Raw genomic sequence first — 24,868 nt, 5'->3', positions numbered from 1 at the left:
GTGAAGAGGCGACTCCGGGAGGCTGGCCTTCTAGGCAGAGTTGCAAAGAAAAAGCCATATCTCAGACTGGCCAATCAAAAGAAAAGATTAAGATGGGCAAAAGAACACAGACACTGGACAAAGGAACTCTGCCTAGAAGGCCAGCATCCCGGAGTCGCCTCTTCACTGTTGACGTTGAGACTGGTGTTTTATGGGTACTATTTAATGAAGCTGCCAGTTGAGGACTTGTGAGGCGTCTGTTTCTCAAACTAGACACTAATGTACTTGTCATCTTGCTCAGTTGTGCACCGGGGCCTCCCACTCCTCTATCTATTCTGGTTAGAGTCAGTTTGAGCTGTTCTGTGAAGGGAGTAGTACACAGCGTTGTACCAGATCTTCAGTTTCTTGACAATTTCTGGCATTGAATAGCCTTAATTTCTTAGAACAAGAATAGACTGTTTCAGATTTTTCAGAAGAAAAATCTTTGTTTCTGGCCATTTTGAGCCTGTAATCGAACCCACAACTGCTGATGCTCCAATCTGTATGTTTTCAGAACTACAAAATACTATATCAGTATAACAGTATCTATACAGTATTTCAATTGTTTTCCAAAATAATCTCTCTATTGCACACTCACATGTACACACATACACACACACACACACACACACACACACACACACACACACACACACACACACACAGCGGAAAATGCCCACCAACACTCAAACTGACCACAGGTTCCCTCACCGGAATACAGTGCCTGGTCTCCACAGTGACAGGTCTCCCCTCTCTCATGCTGTCCGTGAACCAGGAGATGTCCAGCACCTGCAGTCTGGAGACATCCCTCAGACCACTCCCCCGTAGCCATGCCCACAATGCCCCGGCCTGGTTATCCTCTGCCACCACGTGAGTGACCTCATCACTGCACAGGGAACAAGAAGAAGGGGGTGACAGGTCAGTAAGTCTGCAGGTATAATGCATGATTATGTGGTTACAAGTGGCGGTACACATCGTTACTGTAGAAGAGGTTCAGTGGTGAGAGCTGAGAGCTGAGCTGAGGACCGAGAACAGCGTCAGGAACGGCGAGCCAACTCTAGCACCAACATCACCATCATCAAACCACCAACTCGGCTGTCAGCAGAATAGAGACCCTCACCAAGAGCAGACAACATCCGTCCGAAGCTGTCAAGACTAGAATTTGCGCTCAAATTACTTTTTTTTTAATATAAACTTGTTTCTTCTTTTTTCGTCTGTATACTGCATTTCAGCTTTAAGATGTACATTTGTACCAGACAGCCTAACTAATAAGAAATAAACAATGTATATGTATTGTACGGCTTGTCATAAGCCGTGGTGGAAAGTACTTCAGTAAAAATACTTTAAAGTACAATGTAAGTAGTATTTTAGGGTATCTGTACTCCTAAAGAAAATATATACTTTTACTACCATTATTTTTCCCTGACCCTCAAAAGCACTCGTTACAATTCGAATGCTCTGGTAGGACAGCAGTATGGTCCAATTCACTCACATAGCAATATAACGTGTTGCCTTCCCTACTGCCTCTGATCTGGTGGACTCACTTAACACAAATACTGCATTTGTAAATGATGTCTCAGTGTTGGAGTGTGCCACTGGCTGTCCATAAAAAAATATATTAAAAAATTGAGCTGTCTGGTTTGCTTAACATAAGTAATTTTATGTATAGCATTTACTTTGAACTTTTACTCAAGTATGACATTTGAGTATTCTTTCCACCACTGTAATTCAGTACATTTAAAACCAGATACTTTTAGACTTCTACTCAAGTAGTATTTTACTGGGTGACTTTCGCTTTTACTGGAGTCATTTTCTATTAAGGTATCTTTACTTTTACTCAAGTATGACAAATTTGTACTTTTTCCACCACTGGTCATAAGCATGTATGACACCCTCATGATGTCTTATTATCACTTCTCTGGGTCAAAGGTCCCACTGAAGATATTCAAATGTCTCAGAGCCATCTAAATGGCTCTAAAATGTCCCTTTGCTTGGAACTTGCCTTGATTTGTAGACTGTGAATCTGGATGATCAGTGGTTCCTTTTATCTCATGGAATTTAGTTGGAGTAGAAAGAGAACAACGTCACTGTCTTTATTTGTATTGTTTTAGAGAGATATATAAAGGTTTCAGATCCAGTGTGAGTCTTGGCAGGGACTACTATAACATGCCTTATATGGACCAGCCCAGACTGAACAACATGCACCACAGCCTCCTCAGCAGGACCTCTGAGCATCATTCAGATGTTTATGACTGAAAATACGCCCCTAAGAGTGGAGACATGCATTCACATAGTGTATCACACAGCTCCATAGGAATCCTCACAACAGACGTGTCTGGTTTTCCCCCAAAGGAAACCCTCTCTGTTTAACTACCATACCAATGAGCCAATCAGAGCACCCGTGCGTGCATAATTATCCTCCCCATGCTCCTCCTTCTCCTCGCAGAGGTAAAACAGCATGACGGCTCCTACGGCCCTCCCAGGACATCCCAACAGTCTAACAGAGTGTCGCTTCAGGAGCCTAATCGGCCAAATCAGCGGTGAGACTAATCCTCTGTCTGACTGCTCTGTGTACTGGTTGGCTGGTTGGCCTACCACTGAGACCAGGTTTAGAGAGGCTCCACAACAATAACAGACCCAGAGTGAGGCTCATCAGGTGCTTCTACACCTGCATTACTAGCTGTTTGGGGTTTTAGGCTGGGTTTCTGTACAGCACTTCGAGATATTAGCTGATGTACGAAGGGCTATATAAAATAAAATTGATTGATTGATTGATCAGATAACACAAACCGTATGAGTGGGTAGAGCATGTGAGCACATTCAATGGCTTTGCGCAGGTGTGAATATGACTATATGATTACAAAAAAAGGAAAGTAATAATTCTGCACACTGCCAACACCAACTTTAGAAGTATATTGGGGTGAACTGAATCTTGATTTTTGCAGAAAAATAAATGGCATAACCCATCATCTTGGAAAAAGGAAAAAGAAAGTGTCCTTCAGACAGCCTTGTTGATTTTAACAAGACAGGAAGTCTTTCAGACGGTCACAATCGAATGTTGATTGATGTAGACATCCAACCCTGTGGTTAAATTGATAGGTACTGAATTTAGCCATGGCGGGTTTGTTCTTATAAACACGGGGTAAAGAAAATTGTGCTCTCTCTCTCACACATGCTCTTTTACACTCTGCCCTCCTTACAGAAACATAGCTCCTATAATCCAACCCAAATGTAGATATTTTTCCAACTTGTGACCAGCAGTGAATGTAAAATGGCACAGCAGATGCAAATGAGCTAGCACGAAGCACTGCACCCGAAGGGAGCTCCAGGAACAGCGGGACCCTGAGCCCCAGTGCAGTGAGCAAGGATATGGTATATTCAATGGGGTTCAGACAGGGAGAGATGACACTTGTGCTAAATGAAGTCTCTCAAACACTGCATCCCACTAGGAGAGCCAAGATCAAGATTACGGAAAGTGTGTATCGTATAACATAATTATCGACATGCCATTCATTTTACACCAGCTAAAGGCAAAATCACAGACTAGCTCAGCACAAAGAATTCCTACAATAAGCTCACAATTCAGAAAACGTGATCCTGTTGTTGTGTATTTGCATTTTAGAGTTGAAATTAGAAAGGTGAAACTAAACAGATGATACATGAGGGTTTGTGCCTCTCGTCCACCTCACAAACAGCCTTCACACCCACTAAACAATGTGTGTGCGCCTGCGTGCTCGTGTGTGTGTAACGTTCAAGAGAACACATATCTTGTTTGTGAAAGGCTGAATTAGGGAGGTGTTTATCAAAACTGCCCAATACAATTATTACATTTTTTTTTTTTTTACATTCTTTAGGATACAGTACCTTGCAGAATGATTCACCCCTCTTGGCATTTTTCCTATTTTGTTGCCTTACAACCGGGAATAAAATAGGTTTTTGGGGGGGGTTGTATCATTTGATTTACACAACATGCCTACCACTTTGAAGATGCTAAATATTTTTAATTGTTAAACAAACAAGAAATACGACAAAAAAAACTGAAAACTTGAGCTTGCATAACTAAAAAGCTCAATTTTAGTCTCATCTGACCAGAGAACCTCTTTCCATATGTTTGGGGAGTCTCCCACATGCCTTTTGGCGAACACCAAACGTGTTTGCTTATTTTTTTCTTTAAGCAATGCCGTTTTTCTGGCCACTCTTCCGTAAAGCCCAGCTCTGTGGAGTGTACGGCTTAAAGTGGTCCTATGGACAGATACTCCAATCTCCGCTGTGGAGCTTTGCAGCTCCTTCGGGGTTATCTTTGGTCTCTTTGTTGCCTCTCTGATTAATGCCTTCCTGCCTGGTCCGTGAGTTTTGGTGAGCGGTCCTCTCTTGGCAGGTTTGTTGTGGTGCCATATTCTTTGCATTTTTTAATAATGGATTTAATGGTGCTCCGTGGGATGTTCAACGTTTCTGATATTTCTTTATAACCCAACCCTGATCTGTACTTCAAACTGTAGAACTGGGTTCTACAGTTTGAACCCCTGCTGTCTCTGGCTCCACACCCACCCCGCCCGGCCATCTAGATGTGTGAAAGTTATTGTATAACATTTCAGGGAGTGTGTAAACTTACATTTTGTATTACCATATAATTTTTGTATGTATCTACTTGAAAATGTCTCAATTGACCAATTTGGCACATTTGGGCCGACTTGATAGAAAATATTGTGCAGTATTGCAGTGCTTCACTGGATCAATCTGACACTTTGCACACACACTGCTGCTTTCTAGTGGCCAAAATCTAAATTGCACCTAGACTCCTATATTATATTATGGCCTTTCTCTTGCATTCCAAAGATGATGGAACAAAAAAAAATAGAAAAAGCATGTTTTTTTGTTTGTATTATCTTTTACCAGATCTAATGTGTTATATTCTCCTACATTCATTTCACATTTCCACTAACTTCAAAGTGTTTACTTTAAAATGGTATCAAGAATATGCATATACTTGCCTCAAGTCCTGAGCTACAGGCAGTTAGATTTGGGTTTGTCACATTTGATTGTGTTACAAAGTGGGATTGAAATGTATTTAATTGTCATTGTTCTGTGAACAATATACACAAAATACTCTGTAATGTCAAAGTGGAAGAAGTATTCAGCCCCTTTTGTTTAGGCAAGCCTAAATTCATTCAGGAGTCAAATTTGGCTTAAAAAATAACATAAAAAGTTACAGAGACTCACTTTGTGTGAAATAATAGTGCATGACATGATTATTAAATGAATAACCCTTCCTCTGTCCAGCATACATATAACATCTGGAAGGTCCCTCAGTCAATTATTGAATTCCAAGCACAGATTCAACTACAAAGTCCAGCGTGCTTTTTGAAAGCCTACAAATGGCAGTGATTGGTAGATGGGTAACAATAACAAATCAGACAATGAATATCTTTTTAAGCATGGTCTAGTTCAGGGATCATCAACTAGATTCAGCCGAGGGCCAATTTTTTCTTTGGCGGATGGTCTGTGGCTGGAACATAATAAAACAACATTTTTACACAGCAACTGACCGCAAGAAGCCTAAACAGTTATAATATTTGACTAAAACATAATCATCTCGAACCTTGATTACATTTGGGAACATTGTCCTGTGTAGGGTGCCGTCTTTTTGGATGGGATGCTAAAATGAGTGTCCTGACTCTCTTTGGTCACTCAAAATCCCATGGCACTTATTGTAAGAGTAGGGGTGTTCACCCCAGTGTCATGGCTAAATTCCCAACCTGGCCACATTCCATCAAGGCCACCAAATCATCCCCCTCATTCCTAATTGTCATATATCACTCCTCACCTCTCCACCTGGTAGCTGATATGTGTGGAGAGTTCTGGCACAAAAATGGTTGCCGTGTATTATTGAGAATGATGTCCAACCATGAAAATTCAACAATTCTTTGTTTGATTTTATAATTTTTCCCAGGAAACTTGGAAGGCCAAATAAAACCACTCTGAGCAGCAGGACAGGAAACTGCTCAGTGATGTTATAATGAGGACATTGGTGATTTTAAACATCTACAGAGTTAAATGGCTGTGATGGGAGAGAGTTGAGGATGGATCAACAACATTGTAGGGACTTCACAATAATGGCCTAAATGACAGAGTGAAAAGAAGAGCGCAAATATACAAATTATTCCAAAACATGCAACAAGGCACTAAAGTAATACTGCAAAAAAACATGGCAAAGGAATACACTTTAGGCCTAAATGCAAAGTCCTATGTTCAGGGCTTTGGGGCACGCATGGAGAATTCAATCATTCCGATTTTCAATATGAATAAAGACATATTCCGTGCACTCTCGGTGACAACTAAGAAGATTTTAACCCACTACCCCCCCCCCCCCCCCCCCCAAAAAAAAAGAAATACTCCAAGTTTTCACCATCATTGTAAAGGCCAAGTTATTTCGTTGCTTTGACAAAGTTATTTCTGAAGATTATCATGGAATTCAAAACACAGCCCTGTGAAAACAATTAAGAAGTTTAAGTTTGGGAAACACTAAGATCCTATGCACAATGTAGCCTAATCTTATGTCTAATATTTGGCCTAACGTGGAAATGCAATGCATCAACGCAACGAATGCAATTTAAGGATCTAAAGATACTGCGTGTTTAAACATCATTAAAGGGACAAAACTTATAATGGGATGAAATGTTGAAAACGCATCTAAAATACCGAACTTGCACAATTCAAAATGGGTCAATTTGCTGAAATGGATCACTGTGTTTTAAAGCGTTAAAGGAGGTCTAAAGGGCCACGTTTAAAGGGCCACGTTTAAAGGGCCACGTTTAACAATCAAACAGGCTGAAGTTGAGCCACAAATGCTCATTGAACCACACGACAGCATTTCCAATGTGTCAAACACATCAAGTAAAACAAAGTATTCTAAGACTGCTTTCTCAGTGTCCTCTGCACGCCTAAAAGCTGAGGCAGAACGAACAGCTCTACTGGCTCGCCAAGCATCATTACAGGACAAGCATGCATTGGAACTGGAGAAAGCTCAACTGGAACAACAGAAAGCTCAAATGGAACAACAGAAAGCTCAACTGAATATTAGGATGGAAGAAATGGCACTGGAAACGGACATAGCAGCATATAATGTCAAACTGAAGGTCCTGGAGAGTGTTGAGTCAATCCCATGGCGTGGCAGCCCACTTACTAAGCCAAGAAGATGGAATGAACTCTTATTTTGAGAATCCGGAACCCGAGGTCTATGAGGAACCTGAACCATCACCTGTTGAGTTTGCTGCATTAGGTTCAGTTCCAAAGACCCCACTACAAAGAGTTTTACAACAGCTGACCACAAAGCCATCAAAACCTATTCAGAAAACAGTCATAAACCACACCGTTCAGCAGCCAACAGCAAGGTCTAGTAATCAACACAGGATCAACACTGCGGGTATCAGCCATAATTCCAGCCATGATAACCTCTCTACTGTCATGCAAAGGCAGAATGAAATTGCTGACCTCCTTGTACTACAGCACAAACAAGCCACACTCCCTGTTAGGGAGATACCTATGTTTGACGGTGATCCTCTAAACTTTAGGCCATTCATGCGTGCATTTGAGCATGGTATAGAAGATGAGACAAGCAGTCACCAGGATAGGCTCTATTACCTGGTCAGCCCAAGGATCTGGTCAGCCCAAGGATCTGGTCCGTAGTTGTCTGCATATGGAAGCCAGAAGAGGCTATGCAGAGGCTAAGAGGTTGTTAAAGGAACACTTTGGCAATGAAATCAAAGTCACAACTGTTTACATGGAAAAAGCTTGGAACTGGACAAACATGAAACCGGATGATGGAAAGGGACTGGGTGGCTATGCACTCTATCTTAGAGGTTTCTGTAACGCTATGCAAGACCTATAGAACATGGAAGAGCTTAATCTTCCCTACAAACTAAGGGCAAAATGGAGGTCTACAGCATGTGATATTTTAGAGAGAAGCCACTTGAGGGCCCAGTTCGGTGACCTTGTGATGTTCATGGAAAAACAGGCCAAAATACTGCAGGATCCGTTGTATGGAGATTGTTTGAGAACGTTGTTTGAGGCTTCTACTGTGATGTGGGACCGAATGAGAGAGGAATGAGCCAGGTGTCTGGCAGAGTGCCACAGGCTCTGAGGCACGGTCACGAGAGAGTCAGCTCTCGTTCCATTGCTTTTCTACAGACATAGGAATTCTCCGGTTGGAACATTATTGAAGAATTATGATAAAAAAACATCCTAAAGATTGAATCTATACTTAGTTTGACAAGTTTCTACGGGATGTAACGGAACTATTTGAACTTTTTGTCCGACGTTCGGCTGGACCAGAACGCGCTTTTGGATTTGTTTACCAAACGCCCTAACAAAAGAAGCTATTTGGACATAAATTATGGACATTATCGAACAAAACAAACTTGTTTTGTTCGATATTGTGGAACTGCGATTCCTGGGAGTGCATTCTGATGAAGATCATCAAAGGTAAGTGAATATTTATAATGCTATTTCTGACTAATGTTGACCACCAAATATGGCGGATATCTTTTTGGCTGCTTTGTTGTCTGAACGCTGTACTTTGGATGGGTGATGAACGGTCCTCTTAACAATTGTACCATGGCAGAAGAATCTGGGTGTCCTGCGGTGATGGCCAATCGTATCTCAATGGCCGACCTGGGGGTTCTTCTTGTAAATCAGTACAACCATGACTTCCCTGAGAGAGAGTATGAAGAGAAAAGTGAGATGTCAGCTGAGGATCGTAAGTTTATGGAGATAGTATCAAGCTCCATAGCCCTCAAAGACCGCCACTACTACTTACCGTTGCCCTTTTGCAACAAAGATGTAGTCCTGCCAAACAATCGTGACATGGCAAAGCAGCGGGCTCTAAATGTTACCAGGAAGTTCAAGAAGGACAAAGGTTATGCTGCAGAGTACAAAGGCTTCATGGAAGAGATGATAACAAAAGGTTACGCCGAGAAGGTACCACAAGAACAGCTCCTCAGAGAGAAAGGCAAGGCATGTTACATACCACACCATGGCGTTCACCATACGCGCAAAGGAACAATACGAGTGGTGTTTGACTGTTCATCATCCTATAAAGCTACATCTCTTAACAGTGAACTCCTTCAAGGCCCTGACCTGGCAAACAAGCTTTTGGGAGTCTTGCTAAGATTTCAGCAAGAGCACATTGCCGTGATGGTAGACATAGAAGGAATGTTCCATCAAGTACGTGTCCATGGAGATGACTTAGACTTCCTGCGATTCCTATGGTGGCCGGATGGTGATACTAACAAAACATGGGAGGAGTACAGAATGACATTACATCTTTTCAGTGCTATATCCTCTCCAAGTTGTGCAAACTTTGCACTGCGAAAGACTGCAGAAGACAACTGTGAGAGGTACGATGAAGAGGTGATTCAAACAGTTAAGTCCAACTTCTATGTTGATGACTGCCTCAAGTCAGTGGCCACAGAAGAACAAGCCATAGCTCTCACAAAAAACCTCAGGCATGTGTGCTCTCAGGGTGGATTCAAATTGACCAAGTGGGTCAGCAACAGCCGCACTGTGCTGGCTTCTATCCCTGATGAACACAAAGCCAAGCAGATAAAAGAACTGGACCTGGACAGAGAAAAGCTGCCTGTTGAAAGAGCACTTGGAATCCGAATGAACATTGAAAGTGATGCATTTACCTTCCGAGTCACTGTCAAGAACAGACCCCTTACAAGAAGAGGTATTCTCTCAACTATCAGCTCTATTTATGATCCATTAGGTTTCCTCGCCCCATTCGTATTAAAGGCAAAACAAATTCTTCAAGTGCTCTGACAGCTAAAGTGTGGATGGGACGAAGTCATCCCTGAAGAACACTGTATTTCATGGAAGAGATGGCTCTCAGAGCTGGATCAGCTCTCCAGATTCCAGATAGACAGGTGTATGATGCCTGAGAACTTTGGTCAAGTCAAGACCGCACAGCTGCATCACTTCGGTGACGCAAGTGAACAAGGTTATGGTACGGCAAGCTACCTTAGGTTCACAAACGGTATGGAAAAGGTCCACATCGCATTCATACTGGGGAAATCAAGGGTGACTCCAGTCAAGCAGATGACGATCCCCAGACTGGAACTTGCTGCAGCAACATTGGCAGTGCGAGTGGACAGGGTGTTAAGGTTGGAGCTCCAGATTGAACTTGAGGAGTCAACTTTCTGGACAGACAGCCAGTCTGTGCTAAAATACATCCGCAACGATACCAAGAGATTCAATACCTTTGTGGCTAATAGGGTTGCTATGATCTGTGACCTATCGAAAGCAAAACAGTGGAGGTATTTGAACTCCAAACACAACCCAGCCAATGATGCCTCAAGAGGATTACATGTTGAAACTTTCCTGAACTCAAAGAGATGACGCAAAGGACCAGAATTCCTGGAGAAACCAGAAACGCAATGGCCGAAAGTCCCCGAGCAGCTTGGCTCCATCCCTCCAGATGATCCAGAGGTGAGAAAAGACGTAATCGTAAACAGTACAAGTGTAGAAGAAAAGAGTCCAACCAGCAAACTGATTGAGTACTATTAAACATGGAACAGCTTGAAGAAAGCAGTTGCCTGGATAGTGAAACTGAAGAGACTTCTTCTACAGTTAAGCCAGAAAAGGAAAGTTCTCACACAAACTGATCCAGGATCAGATCAGAGTTTAACAAACTCACTGAAGGAACAAATTGACAAGTTCAAACTGACGTTTGGAAAAGAACGTCTGTCTGTGGATGACCTAGATAAAGCAGAAAAGCGATTTTGGATACCCTGTGCCAACTCCTAAGCATGGAAGATCCTTAAGAGCTGTGTCTTCTGCAGGCGGATGCAAGCTAGAGCTGGAGAACAGAAGATGGCCGACCTTCCACAAAGATCGGGTGTCACCTGATTTGCCGCCTTTCACCCATGTGGGCATAGATTACTTTGGCCCCATAGAGGTGAAGCGAGGCCGCGTTCATGTGAATCGGTATGGTGTGACCTTTACTTGCCTTGTGAGTCGAGCTGTCCATCTAGAAGTTGCTAGTTATCTGGATACTAATTCCTGCATCAATGCCCTGTGCAGGTTCATCTGTTGAAGGTGCCCAGTAATAAGTATCAGAACAGACAATGGCACCAACTTTGTTGGAACACACAGAGAGCTAGGAGAAGCTCCAAAAGAGCTGGATCACAACAAGATTCAAAATGAATTACTGAAGGAAGGAGTGACATGGTCATTCAATCCTCCCTCTGGAGCCCACCATGGGGGTTGATCCGACTGGTGAAAAAGATCCTCTATTCAGTCCCTAAAGAGCAAGTACTGGATGGTGAGGCTTTGCAGACAGCCTTGCGTGAAGTTGAGGCAATTATGAACGACAGACCAATCACTACTGTAACAAATTACCCTAATGATCTAGAACCCCTGACTCCGAACCATCTGCTTCATCTGAAAGCAAACCCAGTCCTGGCACCAGGACTATTCCAGAGAAGCGACCTGTACTCACCAAGGAGATGGAAGCAAGTACAATATATCACTGACCTCTTCTGGAAGAGATGGATCAGGGAGTGTCTTCCACTTAAGCAGGAGCGGAACAAGTGGAACAAAACTAAGAGAAACTTCAGTCCTGGTGACCTTGTGGTCATCGTCGATGACACCGCCCCAAGGAACTCTTGGCTAATGGGGCGTGTGGTGGAGGCCTTGCCAGGGGCCAAAGGTCTTGTCCGGAGCATCATAGTTAAGACCAAGACCAGTATCTTACAGAGGCCTATAAATAAACTTTGTCTGCTCCTTGAGGCGACGGAGTGAGATATATATACACATACATACATCACACACACACACACACACACACACACACACACACACACACACACACACACACACACACACACACACACACACACACACACACACAGTGCTCCATCTTCGAATCACGTGCACCTCTGATTCGCTGATGTCGTACTCTTACATTCTTTGTAGTAGTCATACATTTTTGGACGTCAAAATCTTGACATCTTTGGAAGTTGAACACCTGAACATTTCAAGTCAGACTGAGATCTATGGACTATTTTCCTATATGGGACCTTGTATATTTGTATATAACTGAACTGTAATAGTGCTCTGGTACAGAATGTTTTGTGTATTGGCTCTACGTTTGAGTATTAAGTAATTGTTGTGCATTCAGTGCAGTCAACATTTAGGGTCCGGTATGTTAGAGCCGATTTGGACATATTTGTATAAAAGACAAAACATACAGAGCTCCATGTACATTTGTGTAAATATATTACATATTAATGTATATGATGAAATATTAGGTACGTACCTTAATGATTTATATTTACCTGATTGAGATATATTCATTTGTTATTAGTGTAACTTCGTTTTTGCCCCCCCCCCCCCCCCCCCTCTTGCCCATTCATTGGTCTGTGGTAAGTGTGTTAGGATAAAGGTAGGAAGTTGGGCCTTCGGGGGGAGGAGTCCTTGCTAGACACGGAGCGGTATAGTTTTTTGACCATACAGACATACAGACAGACAGACATACAAACAGGTCATATTATGTATTTTCCATGTCAAGTAATCTATGCTTTAAGTTGATTGGAGAATAATTTTTTTGTTAGATATAAGAAGAATAAACCTTTTTGTTGCACCATATCCCTGGATCTCATTGAATGTTTTGGCCGTTTGGAAACCTTGAGTGTGAACTGTATGCGTACGAAACAACCCCGCTTCAGGCTAGGGCAGTGGCAAAAGTAAGGTAAAGAGGAAAGGAAGCCACTACAATTAGTAATTCATTGACGTCCGTCCCTAATTTTAATGGTCAACTGCCCTTAGAACCAACTTCTCTGCTTTTAAAAACCCTAAGTTGCATCGATTTGAGTCAGAAACATTAATTATAGTGTCAGATGTACTACAAAGTGTAAATAGATCAGTCTCGTCCAAAACTGAGATTTGTAAGTGAGTTCATCATGATTTATTGGAAGGTTGTCTATGTATAACGATCATGCCCACTTGCCCAGTCCCCACTAACATGAGAGAAGCAGCTGTGCTGATTGTGCTCTATCAGCTGCGCACACTCTATCCAAGCATAGCAGCCAGAAACTCCAGAGAGTGAGATAGACTTGCCCAATATGCAGTGCCTCAGACTTGTTTACATAAGACAACACATCGCAATGTTCTGCTGAAATAACCCTTTGCCCTAAGCCCTTTATGGGATGGTCACTTGATGATGTGTTTGACAGTGTCAATCACTCGAATCTGCCACTTTTTTGGTCAAAATGAGAATTGAGCTGATCAGAGCGCACTTGTATCCCAACTGCAACTTGTCCAAAAACCCATTCGTGAACAATCTTGCGTGTGTCTCCCGCGCGAATGATTTTGTAACATGATTCCCTATTAAACACTGCCAGACAGACTCACACTCTGGTAATAGATAGTGAGAAATTTGTAAAAAACGAAATAGCACGTCGCCACTCGCCAGTGACTTGATTAGGTGATTGTAGCCTGGCTGCTCAATGTGCCTGCTAGCTACTACTTGCTATCTTCATTGACAAACAGAGTTGGAACATAGCTAGCTAGCAAGTGATTTGGGGCACTGATAAACAGTGTTTAGCTTGTGCTTTATTTCAAGAGTTTGATAGCTTGCAGATGATGAAGTTGTAGACATGTTATGTATCTCAGAAATCAGTCCTGAGTACGCAGCCAGACTTTCCCACACTTACTAGTTTTTCATGCACATTTTTTTACGAGAGAAATACTGCACCAAACAACTTAGCGAAATGTAAAATTGTACAACTAAAACCTCCTCGGCAAAAACGTCTAAATTAATTACAGATTTCATGATTTCTTGACTATTTTAAGGAAGTGGCTATGTTGTTGCTACAGTGACTCAAGAGGGACAAACAACAGTACCTACCAGGGTACAATATGCGAACATAACACACCCACATCAAACCACACCCCCAGGACAACTCTCATTTAGCTTCAGTTATGGCCGCTAGCATTTCTTAATGAGCAATATTCAAAACTGCTTAAGGCGTTGCCTTCAACTAGCAGAGAATACTCTGCCACCAGTTGACTCAGCACACCAGCACATTCAGCAACCCGCCCAGGTCAGCGATGCCCGTTTGTCCCTCCCGGATGAATATGACGGCACCCCATCTAAATGCCGTGGCTTCCTACTACAGTGCCCTCTACTTTGCGCATCAGATGGGAGCCCCCACCACCGAGAGGTCCAAGGTTGCCACGGTTATTTCTCTGCTGACTGGGAGAGCGTTGGAATGGCCGCGGCCGTCTGGGAGAAAGGAGAGGAGGCGCTGGATTCACATGAGGGGTTCATGGCTCTGTTCAGACGTATCTTCAATCATCCACCGGAGGGCAGAGAGGGGTTGAGCGCCTACGCCAGCTACGGAAGTAGGACCAGACTGCTGCCGAGTACACACTCACTTTCCGGACAGTAGCAGCATCCAGAGGATGGAATGAGCAGGCGCTTCGTACGCTATTCAGAAGAGGACTGCGCAAGGAGGTCCAAACGGAACTGATTCACGCGAGACTCCAGCAAGCCGTCCGCCATCAGAAGGAGAAGGCAGAGCGCCACCGCAGTAAGACTTCCGTGTTCCATCCTGGGGGTTGTGTCTGGCTCTCTACCAGGAACCTCCCACTCACACTGCCCTGCAAGAAGCTGAGCCCCCGGTTTGTGGGGCCGTTCAAGGTTCTCCAGAGGGTCAACGAGGTGACGTATAGGTTACAGCTTCCCAGTGACTACTGTATCTCACCTTCTTTTCATGTCTCCCTTCTCAGGCCGGTGGTTCCTGGTCTCCTGGCTGATGCTGTCCCCCACGACACCCCTCCGCCCCCCCTGGATGTCGAGGAAGGTCCCGCCTATGCCGTCAGATCCCTACTGGACTCCCGACATCGTGGCGGTTGGCTCCATTACCTGGTGGACTGGGAGGGGTACGGCCCAGAGGAGCAGAGTTGGGATCCGGTGGAGGACATTCTGGATCCCAACATAATCCGTTGGAGCTGTCACGTGGGGTACTGTCACGTCTACTCCTGCTCCTTCCCTCCGGCGTTTGACATCGCTGGTTTACTAACCACTGGTCCTGGTAACCATCATTATGCGTACTTGGCATCAATGATTACTCGCACCTGTGCTTCATTAGGAGTCACACCTGGACTCGATTACCTCACTTATTACCTCCCTTTATCTGGCACTCCCTCAAGTTCTCTCCCAAGGCAGAACTGTTTCTGTGTTTCATGTCAAGATGCTCATTCCATGTTCTTTGTTATATTAATCTTATCACCTGCCTCTCGACCCCCAGCGTCTACGTCACACGCTACAAGCTTGGCACACCTGTATTTGGGTAGTTTCTCCCATTCTTCTCTGTAGATCCTCTCAAGCTCTGTCAGGTTGGATGGGGATCGTCGCTGCACAGCTATTTTCAGGTCTCTCCAGAGATGTTTGATTGGGTTCTAGTCCGGCTCTGGCTGGGCCACTCAAGGACATTCAGAGACTTTCCCCGAAGCCACTCCTGTATTTTCTTGGCTGTGTACTTAGGGTCGTTGTCATGTTGGAATGTGAACCTTCACCCCAGTCTGAGGTCCTTGGCACTCTGGAGCAGGTTTTCATGAAGGATCTCTCTGTACTTTGCTCCGTTCATATTTCCCTCGATCCTGACTAGTCTCCCAGTCCCTGCCACTGAAAAACATCCCCACAGCATGATGCTGCCACCACCATGCTTCACCGTAGGGATGGTGCCAGGTTTCCTACAGATGTGACACTTGGCATTCAGGCCAAAGAGTTCACTCTTGGTTTCATCAGACCAGAGAATCTTGTTTCTCATGGTCTGAGATACCTTTAGGTGCCTTTTGGCAAACTCCAAGGGGGCTGTCATGTGCCTTTTACTGAGGAGTGGCTTCCATCTGGCCTCTCTACCATAAAGACATGATTGGTGGAGTGCTGCAGAGATGATTGTCCTTCTGGAAGGTTCTCCCATCTCCACAGAGGAACTCTTGAGCTCTGTCAGAGTGACCATCGGGTTCTAGGTCACCCCTCTAACCAACGCCCCCCGGTTGCTCAGTTTTCCTAGAGCTGGCTGCCCGACCAGAGTCTTGGTGGTTCAAACTTCTTCCATTTAAGAATGATGGAGCCCACTGTGTTCTTGAGGACCTTCAATTCTGCATACAGTTTTTGGTACCCTTCCCCAGATCTGTGCCTCGACACAATCCTGTCTCAGAGCTCTACTGACAATTCCTATGACCTCATGTCTTGGTTTTTGCTCTGACATGCACTGTAGGACCTTATATAGACAGGTGTGTGCCTTTCCAAATCATGTCCAATCAATTGAATTTACCACAGGTGGGATCCAATTAAGTTGTAGAAACATCTCAAGGATGATCAATGGAAACAGGATGCACCTGAGCTCAATTTCGAGTCTCATAGCAAAAGGTATGAATACTAATGTCAATAAGTTATTTCTCTTTTTTTAAATAAAAGGATGGTTTATTGTGTGTAGATTGCCTAGGATTTTTTCTAAATCCATTTTAGATTAAGGCTGTAACGTAACAAAAGGTGGAAAAAGTCAAGGGGTCTGAATACTTTCCGAAGGCACAGTATATTTATCTCTGGAATACAGTTTAAAGTATTACATACATTTTAAAATGTATTTGAAATACATTTTACATGATGTTAAATATACTGAACAAATATATAAACTCAACATATAGAGTGTTGGTCCCATGTTTCATGAGCTGAAATAAAAGATCCCAGACATGTTCCATAAGAACAAAAAGCTTAATTCTCACATTTTGTGCAAACATTTGTTTACATCCCTGTTAGTGAGCATTTCTCCTTTGCCAAAATAATCCATCCACCTGACAGGTGGGGCATATCAAGAAGATGATTAAACACATGATCATTCCACAGGTGCACCTCGAGCTGATGACAATAAAAGGCCACTCTAAAATGTTCAGTTTTGTCACACAACAGAAAGCCACTGATGTCTCAAGTTTTGCCAGAGAATTTAATGTTTTTTCTCTCCAAAATCATTTGACAGAAATTGGCGTTACGTCCATCAAGCCTCACAACCGCAGACCACATGTAACTACGCCAGTCCAGGACCTCAACATCCGGCTTCTTCACCTGCGGGATCATCTGAGATCAGCCAACTGTACAGCTAACGACTCTGAGGAGTATTTCTGTCTGTAATAAAGCCCTTTTGTGGGGAAAACTAATTCTGATTGACTGGGCCGGCTCCCCAGTGGGTGGGCCTGGGTCACAAGGGGTTGGCCTACCACCCTCCCAGGCCCACCCATGGCTGCTCCCCTGACCAGTCATGTGAAACCCATAGATTAGGGCCTCATGAATTCATTTCAATTGACTGATTTGCTTATATGAACTGAAACTCAGTAAAATTGTTAAAATTGCTGCATGTTGCGTTTATATTTTTGTTCAGTATCTATATAAAAAAAAAATTATGGTTGCAGCTGATATCAAATAGTCTGCTAGGTAGAATGTCAGTTTGAGGCATGCGCACACACACACACACACACACACACACACACACACACACACACACACACACACACACACACACTGTCTACTTCCTAGCTGTGGTTTGTTTCAAACAATTGTATCAAGCCAAGTGTAACCGTAGGAGCGTTCAAGCTGTGTTTCTGGGAATGCTGCCATCAGCCCCAGCCTGGCTCGATGCGGCGTTGGCAGCAGGTCTGTTCTACAGCCTCCCAGCTCAGCTACTCCCACCGGTGCCCCTCAGGCAGGCCCATACAGCTGGGTCTGCCTGGCTGAGCTCGATCAGCTCAGTTTTTCTCTGCCACCCAGCTATGGCACAATGGATCCTTACTAGCATGGAGAGGCGTATGGAGGAACCGTATAAGCAGCCTTAAATGAACGTGTGGCTAGGTGCTCTGTTATACAGGCTATGGTGTGGTAGCTGGTGGGCGATTCCGTCTGTGTGGGTTCTCTTGCATCGGAAGTCTTGTTAAACATATGTTATTTTTTATTTATTTATTTTTTATTTTACCGTTATTTTACCAGGTAAGTTGACTGAGAACACGTTCTCATTTGCAGCAACGACCTGGGGAATAGTTACAGGGGAGAGGAGGGGGATGAATGAGCCAATTGTAAACTGGGGATTATTAGGTGACCATGATGGTTTGAGGGCCAGATTGGGAATTTAGCCAGGACACCGGGGTTAACACCCCTACTCTTACGATAAGTGCCATGGGATCTTTAATGACCTCAGAGAGTCAGGACACCCGTTTAACGTCCCATCCGAAAGACGGCACCCTACACAGGGCAGTGTCCCCAATCACTGCCCTGGGGCATTGGGATATTTTTTATTTTTTTAGACCAGAGGAAAGAGTGCCTCCTACTGGCCCTCCAACACCACTTCCATCCAGGGACTGACCAGGACCAACCCTGCTTAGCTTCAGAAGCAAGCCAGCAGTGGTATGCAGGGTGGTATGCTGCTGGCAATTATTATTATGCAAGTTATGGCATTATATGAGATCAAGTAATAATCTTTGCTCTCTGCTAAATGCACAATGTCCTCACTTGGAAACAAAAAACTTCTCACAATCAGACATAGAGCAGCAATACTATGACCAGGAACCTATGACAAACAATCACATAGGGCCTACCATAACATGATCAGTCCCTTTATTTGATCACTAAGGAAAAACAATAAGAGACTCTATTTGACTTGAGAAAGAGAATGGGCTGGTTGGCCTACCTGAGGACGTATTCCACTCGAAAGCCTTTTGACCTGGCCAGGCTGGTCAGAAAGCTCCTTCTACTGCTGCCCATCTTCCTCTCCACCAGGTACACCGTCACCTCATTGAACTTGACCTCTTCCTGACCCCGAGCAACAGCCTCAACTGGCCTTGGCCTTTTCTTCACACGCGGTAGCATGCTAGCATGGATCATCTCTTTGGGATGAGCTTCAAAAAGTGTAGCACCTGAACATGGAACTTGTTTGTGCTACTTTGTAACGATAGTCTGTGTTGTGCCCCGCACTTCTTACCTTGTTTTGGTGATGCCACAATTGTTGGGCTCCTATTTATCGACACAAGGACAAACTGGCAGTTTGAATGAGGTCTCTGAGAGGCTGGCTGACAGGAAACCTCTGGCAAAGCAACAGGTGTTTATGATTTGGGTTTTATTAGGCAGAGATCAACTGCCAACATCCAAAAATGACAGTGAACGGAGTTCAACCAAGGATACCTCAATGGTTAACATGAATCAACAGATAAAACGTTCAGTATTAGAGAGACTTCATGAATCCACATTGAATGGATCGAAAGTTATAGTCCACATAGAATCCAGAGAGGAAAAGCAAAGCCATGTAATCAATATTAATGAAACTTTTGTGAAACATCACAGCACAGTTGAAAAATATATGGCAAATAGAAATCAAAAATGGATGGTGTTAAGAGACAGATGGGAGGGGTTGAGTGGAGCTGAAGGGTGGGATTAAAAACAACAAGATAACTAATGTCAAATATACTGTGTCCGTAAAATATATATAGGTTCAGAACTTTTGTGAAACAGCACAGTTAAAAATATATGGCAAAATAGAAATCAAACTGGATGGGCTTCAGAGATAGATGTGAGGTGTGTATGGAAGCTGTGATTAAAAACAATCAAAAGTTAACTATTGTAAAATACATTGTCCATATAAGCTGGAAGTAGAGGCCTAAGTGTTGTTGTCCATTAGTTTACTCCAATTAGGAGAGGGGTGGTATATATATTTAAAAGATATATATGGGAGATTGGAGTCTACAGTCTATCTGCACTATTGAAGCTGATTTACCCCCTGAAAAAAAAAAATATTAATAATGAATCTGGGCCAGAAAAAGTTGCATTTAGATTATTGTTAATCAGGATTCTGGACTGCAGGTTAGAGAAAAACCTTGCTCCAGGGGACTGCTGGGATACTGGTCACCTCACAAGACCCCCACAGCTGTCCAACCACAAAGTCCAGTCCACCTCCCCTATCCCTGCATCTCATTATGTCCAGACCACGCTTCCACCATCTGCTCCAACACTTAATTAGCTGACAGCTTCACATGGGATTCCTGGTCAGCCATCCCCTTGAGATACCTTATACAGAAGATTTGCACTCGTGTAGGTAGGTATGCCATGGCCCATCGGTCAATGATTAGGACTATTTTGTCCAAATTGAGGGTGTAGAGAGAAGAATATGACTTTATTGATCCCAACTTGGAAAATGGTTTAATCACTCAGCATCGTCAATAAGGACAAGACACGTATCAATGACAAACACATGATAAGAAACATATGAAGGCACCCACGTCTTAGTAGTAGAGTCTGATTAAAAGGAGGTAAGAAATGTTGTTGTCTATCCTACCTTGGGGAAACGAGCAACAGCAACATTCATATTAAGAATACATAAATCAGTTAATAATTACACATTAAAAAGCCTCATGGCTGTGGGTAAGCTCTCTGTGCAGCTTCTGGGCGGTATGAGCCTGCTAACTGAAGCTAACTGAAGCTCCTCCTGTGCTGCATGACAGTGCTGTGGTTGTGGGTGTGTGTCATTGTCCATGATCACGTGTGCCTTTGCTCTCAGCCTTTTTATGAACGTGTTCTGCATCGATTCCAGACTGCAGCCAATTGTAGCACTGGCTTTCTTGATGATTTTGTCAAGCTTATTTAAGTCCTCCTCGGCTAAGTTCCCTTTCCAGAATACAATGGCATAGCTCACCACGCTAGCCACGGCGCTGCTCTAGAACACGCAAAGGATTTTGTCACATAGATTAAAATATCCAAACTTCCTTCAAGAGTGTAGTCTGGATTGAGCTTTTTTTGTAGACACCAGCTAGGATTCCATCCAATTGGGGACAGATTTCCATGCAAATATTTGAAAATCCGCACAAAGAAAATATGCAAGTTTTTCCACCTTTCCATCAAACGGACTCGATGACGTAGTGCACACAAAATGTACTTTTTTGCTCAAGTTTGCATGTCCCAAATAAAAATCTAAAGTTCAATGTTTTTCCATCGCATTTTCAACTAGTTTTGTCACAAAAACTGTTGCGTTAAATAGCAAATGTGCCTACTCTGGTCTTGGCACGAGCACTCTAGTCAACACCTCGCAGATACTAATATATGCCATTTAGCAGACGCTTTTATCCAAAGCGATTGACAGTCACGCGTGTATACATTTTACCTACTGGTGGTCCCAGGAATCTAACACACTACCCTGGTGTTGCAAGCACCATGCTCAACCAACAGAGCTACAGAGGACCAGGCTGTGTGGGTAGGCTAGTCTACATGAGATTATTATGGATCATTTGTCAAATCTTATTATGTTTATTTTACAAACGGCAGTCAAGCATTGTGTCCACAGAACAAGACCATCAATATTTCTTGGAAAGGAGCATCAAGATCACCCTGCACTTTCACCACCTTGTGAATTTCATCATAATTGATTTCATCTGCAGTCTAGTAAACTGCATGGTCTCCCGAGTTGTAGTGGGACGCCACACCATATCATCGCGACTCCAAGTTTACTTTGATCGTTATTATATTAATATTTGTGCATAAAGGCATTTCCACCGCCATTTCTCGCATAATTCATTTTACGGACACAAAAAGATCTCACCATGTCAAATGAACAAATGATCTGTCAGCATTTACAAAATTGTACCCGAAACTTCCTGTTTCCATCACAGCGTCGTGATTTTTTTGTTGAATGGTATGACTTTACTCTCATAAAAACTGTGGAGATAAACTCCTCTCTGGGAAGAGGAAGAGCGGGGCTGTATGCTTCATGATTAACGACTCATGGTGTAATCATAACAACATACAGGAACTCAAGTCCTTCTGCTCACCCAACCTAGAATGTCTTACAATCAAATGCCGGCCATATTATCTCCCAAGAGAATTTAGTTATTGTCACTTCTGTGTACATTCCCCCTCAAGCAGACACCAAGACGGCCCTCAAGGAACTTCACTGGACTCTATGTAAACTGGAAACCATATATCCTGAGGCTGCATTTATTGCAGCTGGGGATTTTAACAAAGCTATCAGGGCACAAGGCGAGACCCAGATGCAGACACAGGAGGCAGATGGTTAGAGTATTTTATATTTATTAACAATCCAAAAGGGGTAGGCAAGAGAATGGTCGTGGACAGACATAAAGGTCAAAACCAGTTCAGAGTCCAGGAGGTACAGAGGCAGGCTCGAGGTCAGGGCAGGCAGAATGGCCAGGCAGGCGAGTCCAGAAAACAGGTAAGGGTCAAAACCGGGAGGATTAGCAAAAGAGAAAAAGAAAGCAGGAGCACAGGAAAACATGCTAGTTGACTTAAAAACATACAAGACAAACTGGCACAGAGAGACAGGAAACACAGGGATAAATACACTGGGGAAAATAAGCGACACCTGGAGGGGGTGGAGACAAACACAAGAAACAGGTGAAATATATCAGGGCGTGACAAAAGCAAATTTGAGAACAAGGCTACCTAAATTCTATCAGCACATTGATTGAACTACGCGCGGGTGTAATACACTTGATCACTGCTACTCTAACTTCCTCGGTGCATACAAAGCCCTCCCCCGCCCTCCCTTCAGCAAATCCGATGTCATAACGTGGCCCTCTTTAGGGATAGCGAGTACCATCCCCCTCTCTCTGCACCATCCCCCTCTCTCTCTCACCACACCTCTCTCTTCCCCCTACACCCAGGCTCTGTTATCGCAGTTCATAAATTCCTAGAGGAGTCTCTCTCCTCATGGCCAGGCAGTATAGAGAGAAGGTTTCACAGGAGAACAAAGGAACCTCTTCTCTATCATAGAACTTGAGAACTGAACAATGTCCATGTTTTGGAGAATGTGTACGCGGTCAGGGGAGAATCCAGCTACGACCGTTCCATTTCATTTAATGTTTGTGAAAATCATGAGAGACAATACAGCCACATTAGCATAACTCTGTTTATACAAGTCTCAGTTGTGAGGCTTGCATCTAATTGTTGTATAAAATGAATGAGTAAAGATTAAACTATTTGTGAAATTATGTAATGTGATTTTAAACTGTTTAACCTCTCTAGGGTACGTGAGATGGTAGCATCCCACCTCTTCAACAGCCAGTGAAAGTGCAGGGCGCCAAATTCAAAACAACAGAAATCCCATAATTAAAATTCCTCAAACCTGCATGTATTTTACACCATTTTAAAGATACACTTGTTGTAAATCCAGCCACAGTGTCCGATTTCAAAAAGGCTTTACGACGAAAGCAAACCAAACGATTATGTTAGGTGAGTGCCTATTCACAGAATAACATAGCCATTTTCCAGCCAAGGTGAGGATTCACAAAAAGCTGAAATATAGATAAAATTAATCACTAACCTTTGATGATCTTCATCAGATGACACTCATAGGACTTCATGTTACACAATACATGTATGTTTTGTTTGGTAAAGTTCATATTTATATGCAAATATCTGAGTTTACATTGGCACGTTACGTTCAGAAGTTCCAAAACATCCTTTGATTTTGCAGAGCGTCACATCAATTTACAGGAATACTCATAATAAACATTGCTAAAAGATATAAGTGTTATGCATGGATTTTTAGATGCACTTCTCCTTAATGCAACCGCTGTGTCAGATATCAAAAAAGCTTTACGGAAAAAACAAACCATGCAATAATCTGAGTCGGCGCTCAGAGCCCAATCAAGACACAAATATATCCGCCATATTGTGCAGTCAACATAAGTCAGAAATAACATTATAAACATTCACTTACCTTTGATGATCTTCATCAGAATGCACTCCCAGGAATCGCAGTTCCACAATAAATGTTTGTTTTGTTCGATAATGTCCATCATTTATGTCCAAATCCCTCCTTGTTGTTCTAGCGTTCAGTACACTTTCCAAACTCACGACGCGCGAGCAAGTCCAGCGGAAAGTACGGACGAAAAGTTAAGAAAGTTATATTGCAGTCCGTATAAACATGAAAAACGAAGTATTGAATCAATCTTTAGGATGTTTTTAACATAATTCTTCAATAATGTTCCAACCGGAGAATTCCTTTGTCTTCAGAAGTATGATGGAACAGAGCTCGCTCTCACATGAACACCCATGGTCAGCGCATGTTCAGGTCATGATAGACATTACTCAATCCCCTCTCCTTCGGCCCCACTTCACAGTAGAAGCATCAGACAAGGTTCTAAAGACTGTTGACATCTAGTGGAAGCCTTAGGAAGTGCAACATTACCAATATCCCACTGTATCTTCAATAGGAGCTGAGTTGAAAATCGTCCAACCTCAGATTTCCCACTTCCTGGTTGGATTCTTTTCTCAGGTTTTTGCCTGCCATATGAGTTCTGTTATACTCACAGACATCATTCAAACAGTTTTAGAAACTTCAGAGTGTTTTCTATCCAAATCTACTAATAATATGCACATTCTATGGCTTTGTAGCAGGCCGTTTACTCTGGGCATGCTTTTCATCCGGACGTGAAAATACTGCCCCCTACCCCAAAGAAGTTAATGAAGGAAACTCCAAATCCCTTCGGAGTTTAACTTAGTCATAGGCCCGCCCCATGAGCACAGACATTGATCTGGCGTCATGGGACAGCCCTTTCCTACTGTTCTGGGTATAACCCCCACCATGGGAATTTCCCAGTAGACCAGTACCTCGATCACAGAGGGAGCTAAGATTGTAATGGTTGCTGAATCTTTTAACCATACCACATGGTTAAACTCTGAGACTATCGATCCGACAGAATAAGAGCAACTCTCCGATACTAATTACTAGTCTGCAGCTAGAAATTATGTACCCGTGAATGCGAGGACCGACAACCGCCAAAACATCTA

The 24,868-nt window shown here is 43.2% G+C and overlaps 1 protein-coding gene and 1 long non-coding RNA gene across 2 annotated transcripts in view; one reads left to right on the top strand and one right to left on the bottom strand.

Moving 5' to 3' along the window:
• LOC129836155 (uncharacterized) overlaps positions 1-17,240 on the top strand; it is a 209,314-nt gene extending 192,074 nt beyond the window's left edge. The window contains exon 3 of the long non-coding RNA XR_008756610.1: positions 14,809-17,240. This is a non-coding gene — a long non-coding RNA (uncharacterized LOC129836155). The remainder of the gene's footprint in view (positions 1-14,808) is intronic.
• The window catches only part of dntt (deoxynucleotidyltransferase, terminal), a 140,789-nt gene extending 121,834 nt beyond the window's left edge, over positions 1-18,955 (bottom strand). Inside the window, exons 1-2 of the mRNA XM_055901993.1 lie at positions 18,762-18,955; positions 730-904 (exon numbers count right to left, since the gene is read on the bottom strand). Of these exons, the coding sequence (XP_055757968.1) occupies positions 730-904; positions 18,762-18,955 (369 nt within the window). The remainder of the gene's footprint in view (positions 1-729; positions 905-18,761) is intronic.
• Between the last annotated feature and the right edge of the window lie 5,913 nt (positions 18,956-24,868).

This window comes from Salvelinus fontinalis, chromosome 37 (genome assembly GCF_029448725.1).
Source record: "Salvelinus fontinalis isolate EN_2023a chromosome 37, ASM2944872v1, whole genome shotgun sequence".
Lineage (NCBI taxonomy): Eukaryota > Metazoa > Chordata > Actinopteri > Salmoniformes > Salmonidae > Salvelinus > Salvelinus fontinalis.
The sequence above is the reverse complement of the archived record's forward strand: the minus strand, read 5'-3'. Positions and strand labels throughout refer to the sequence as shown.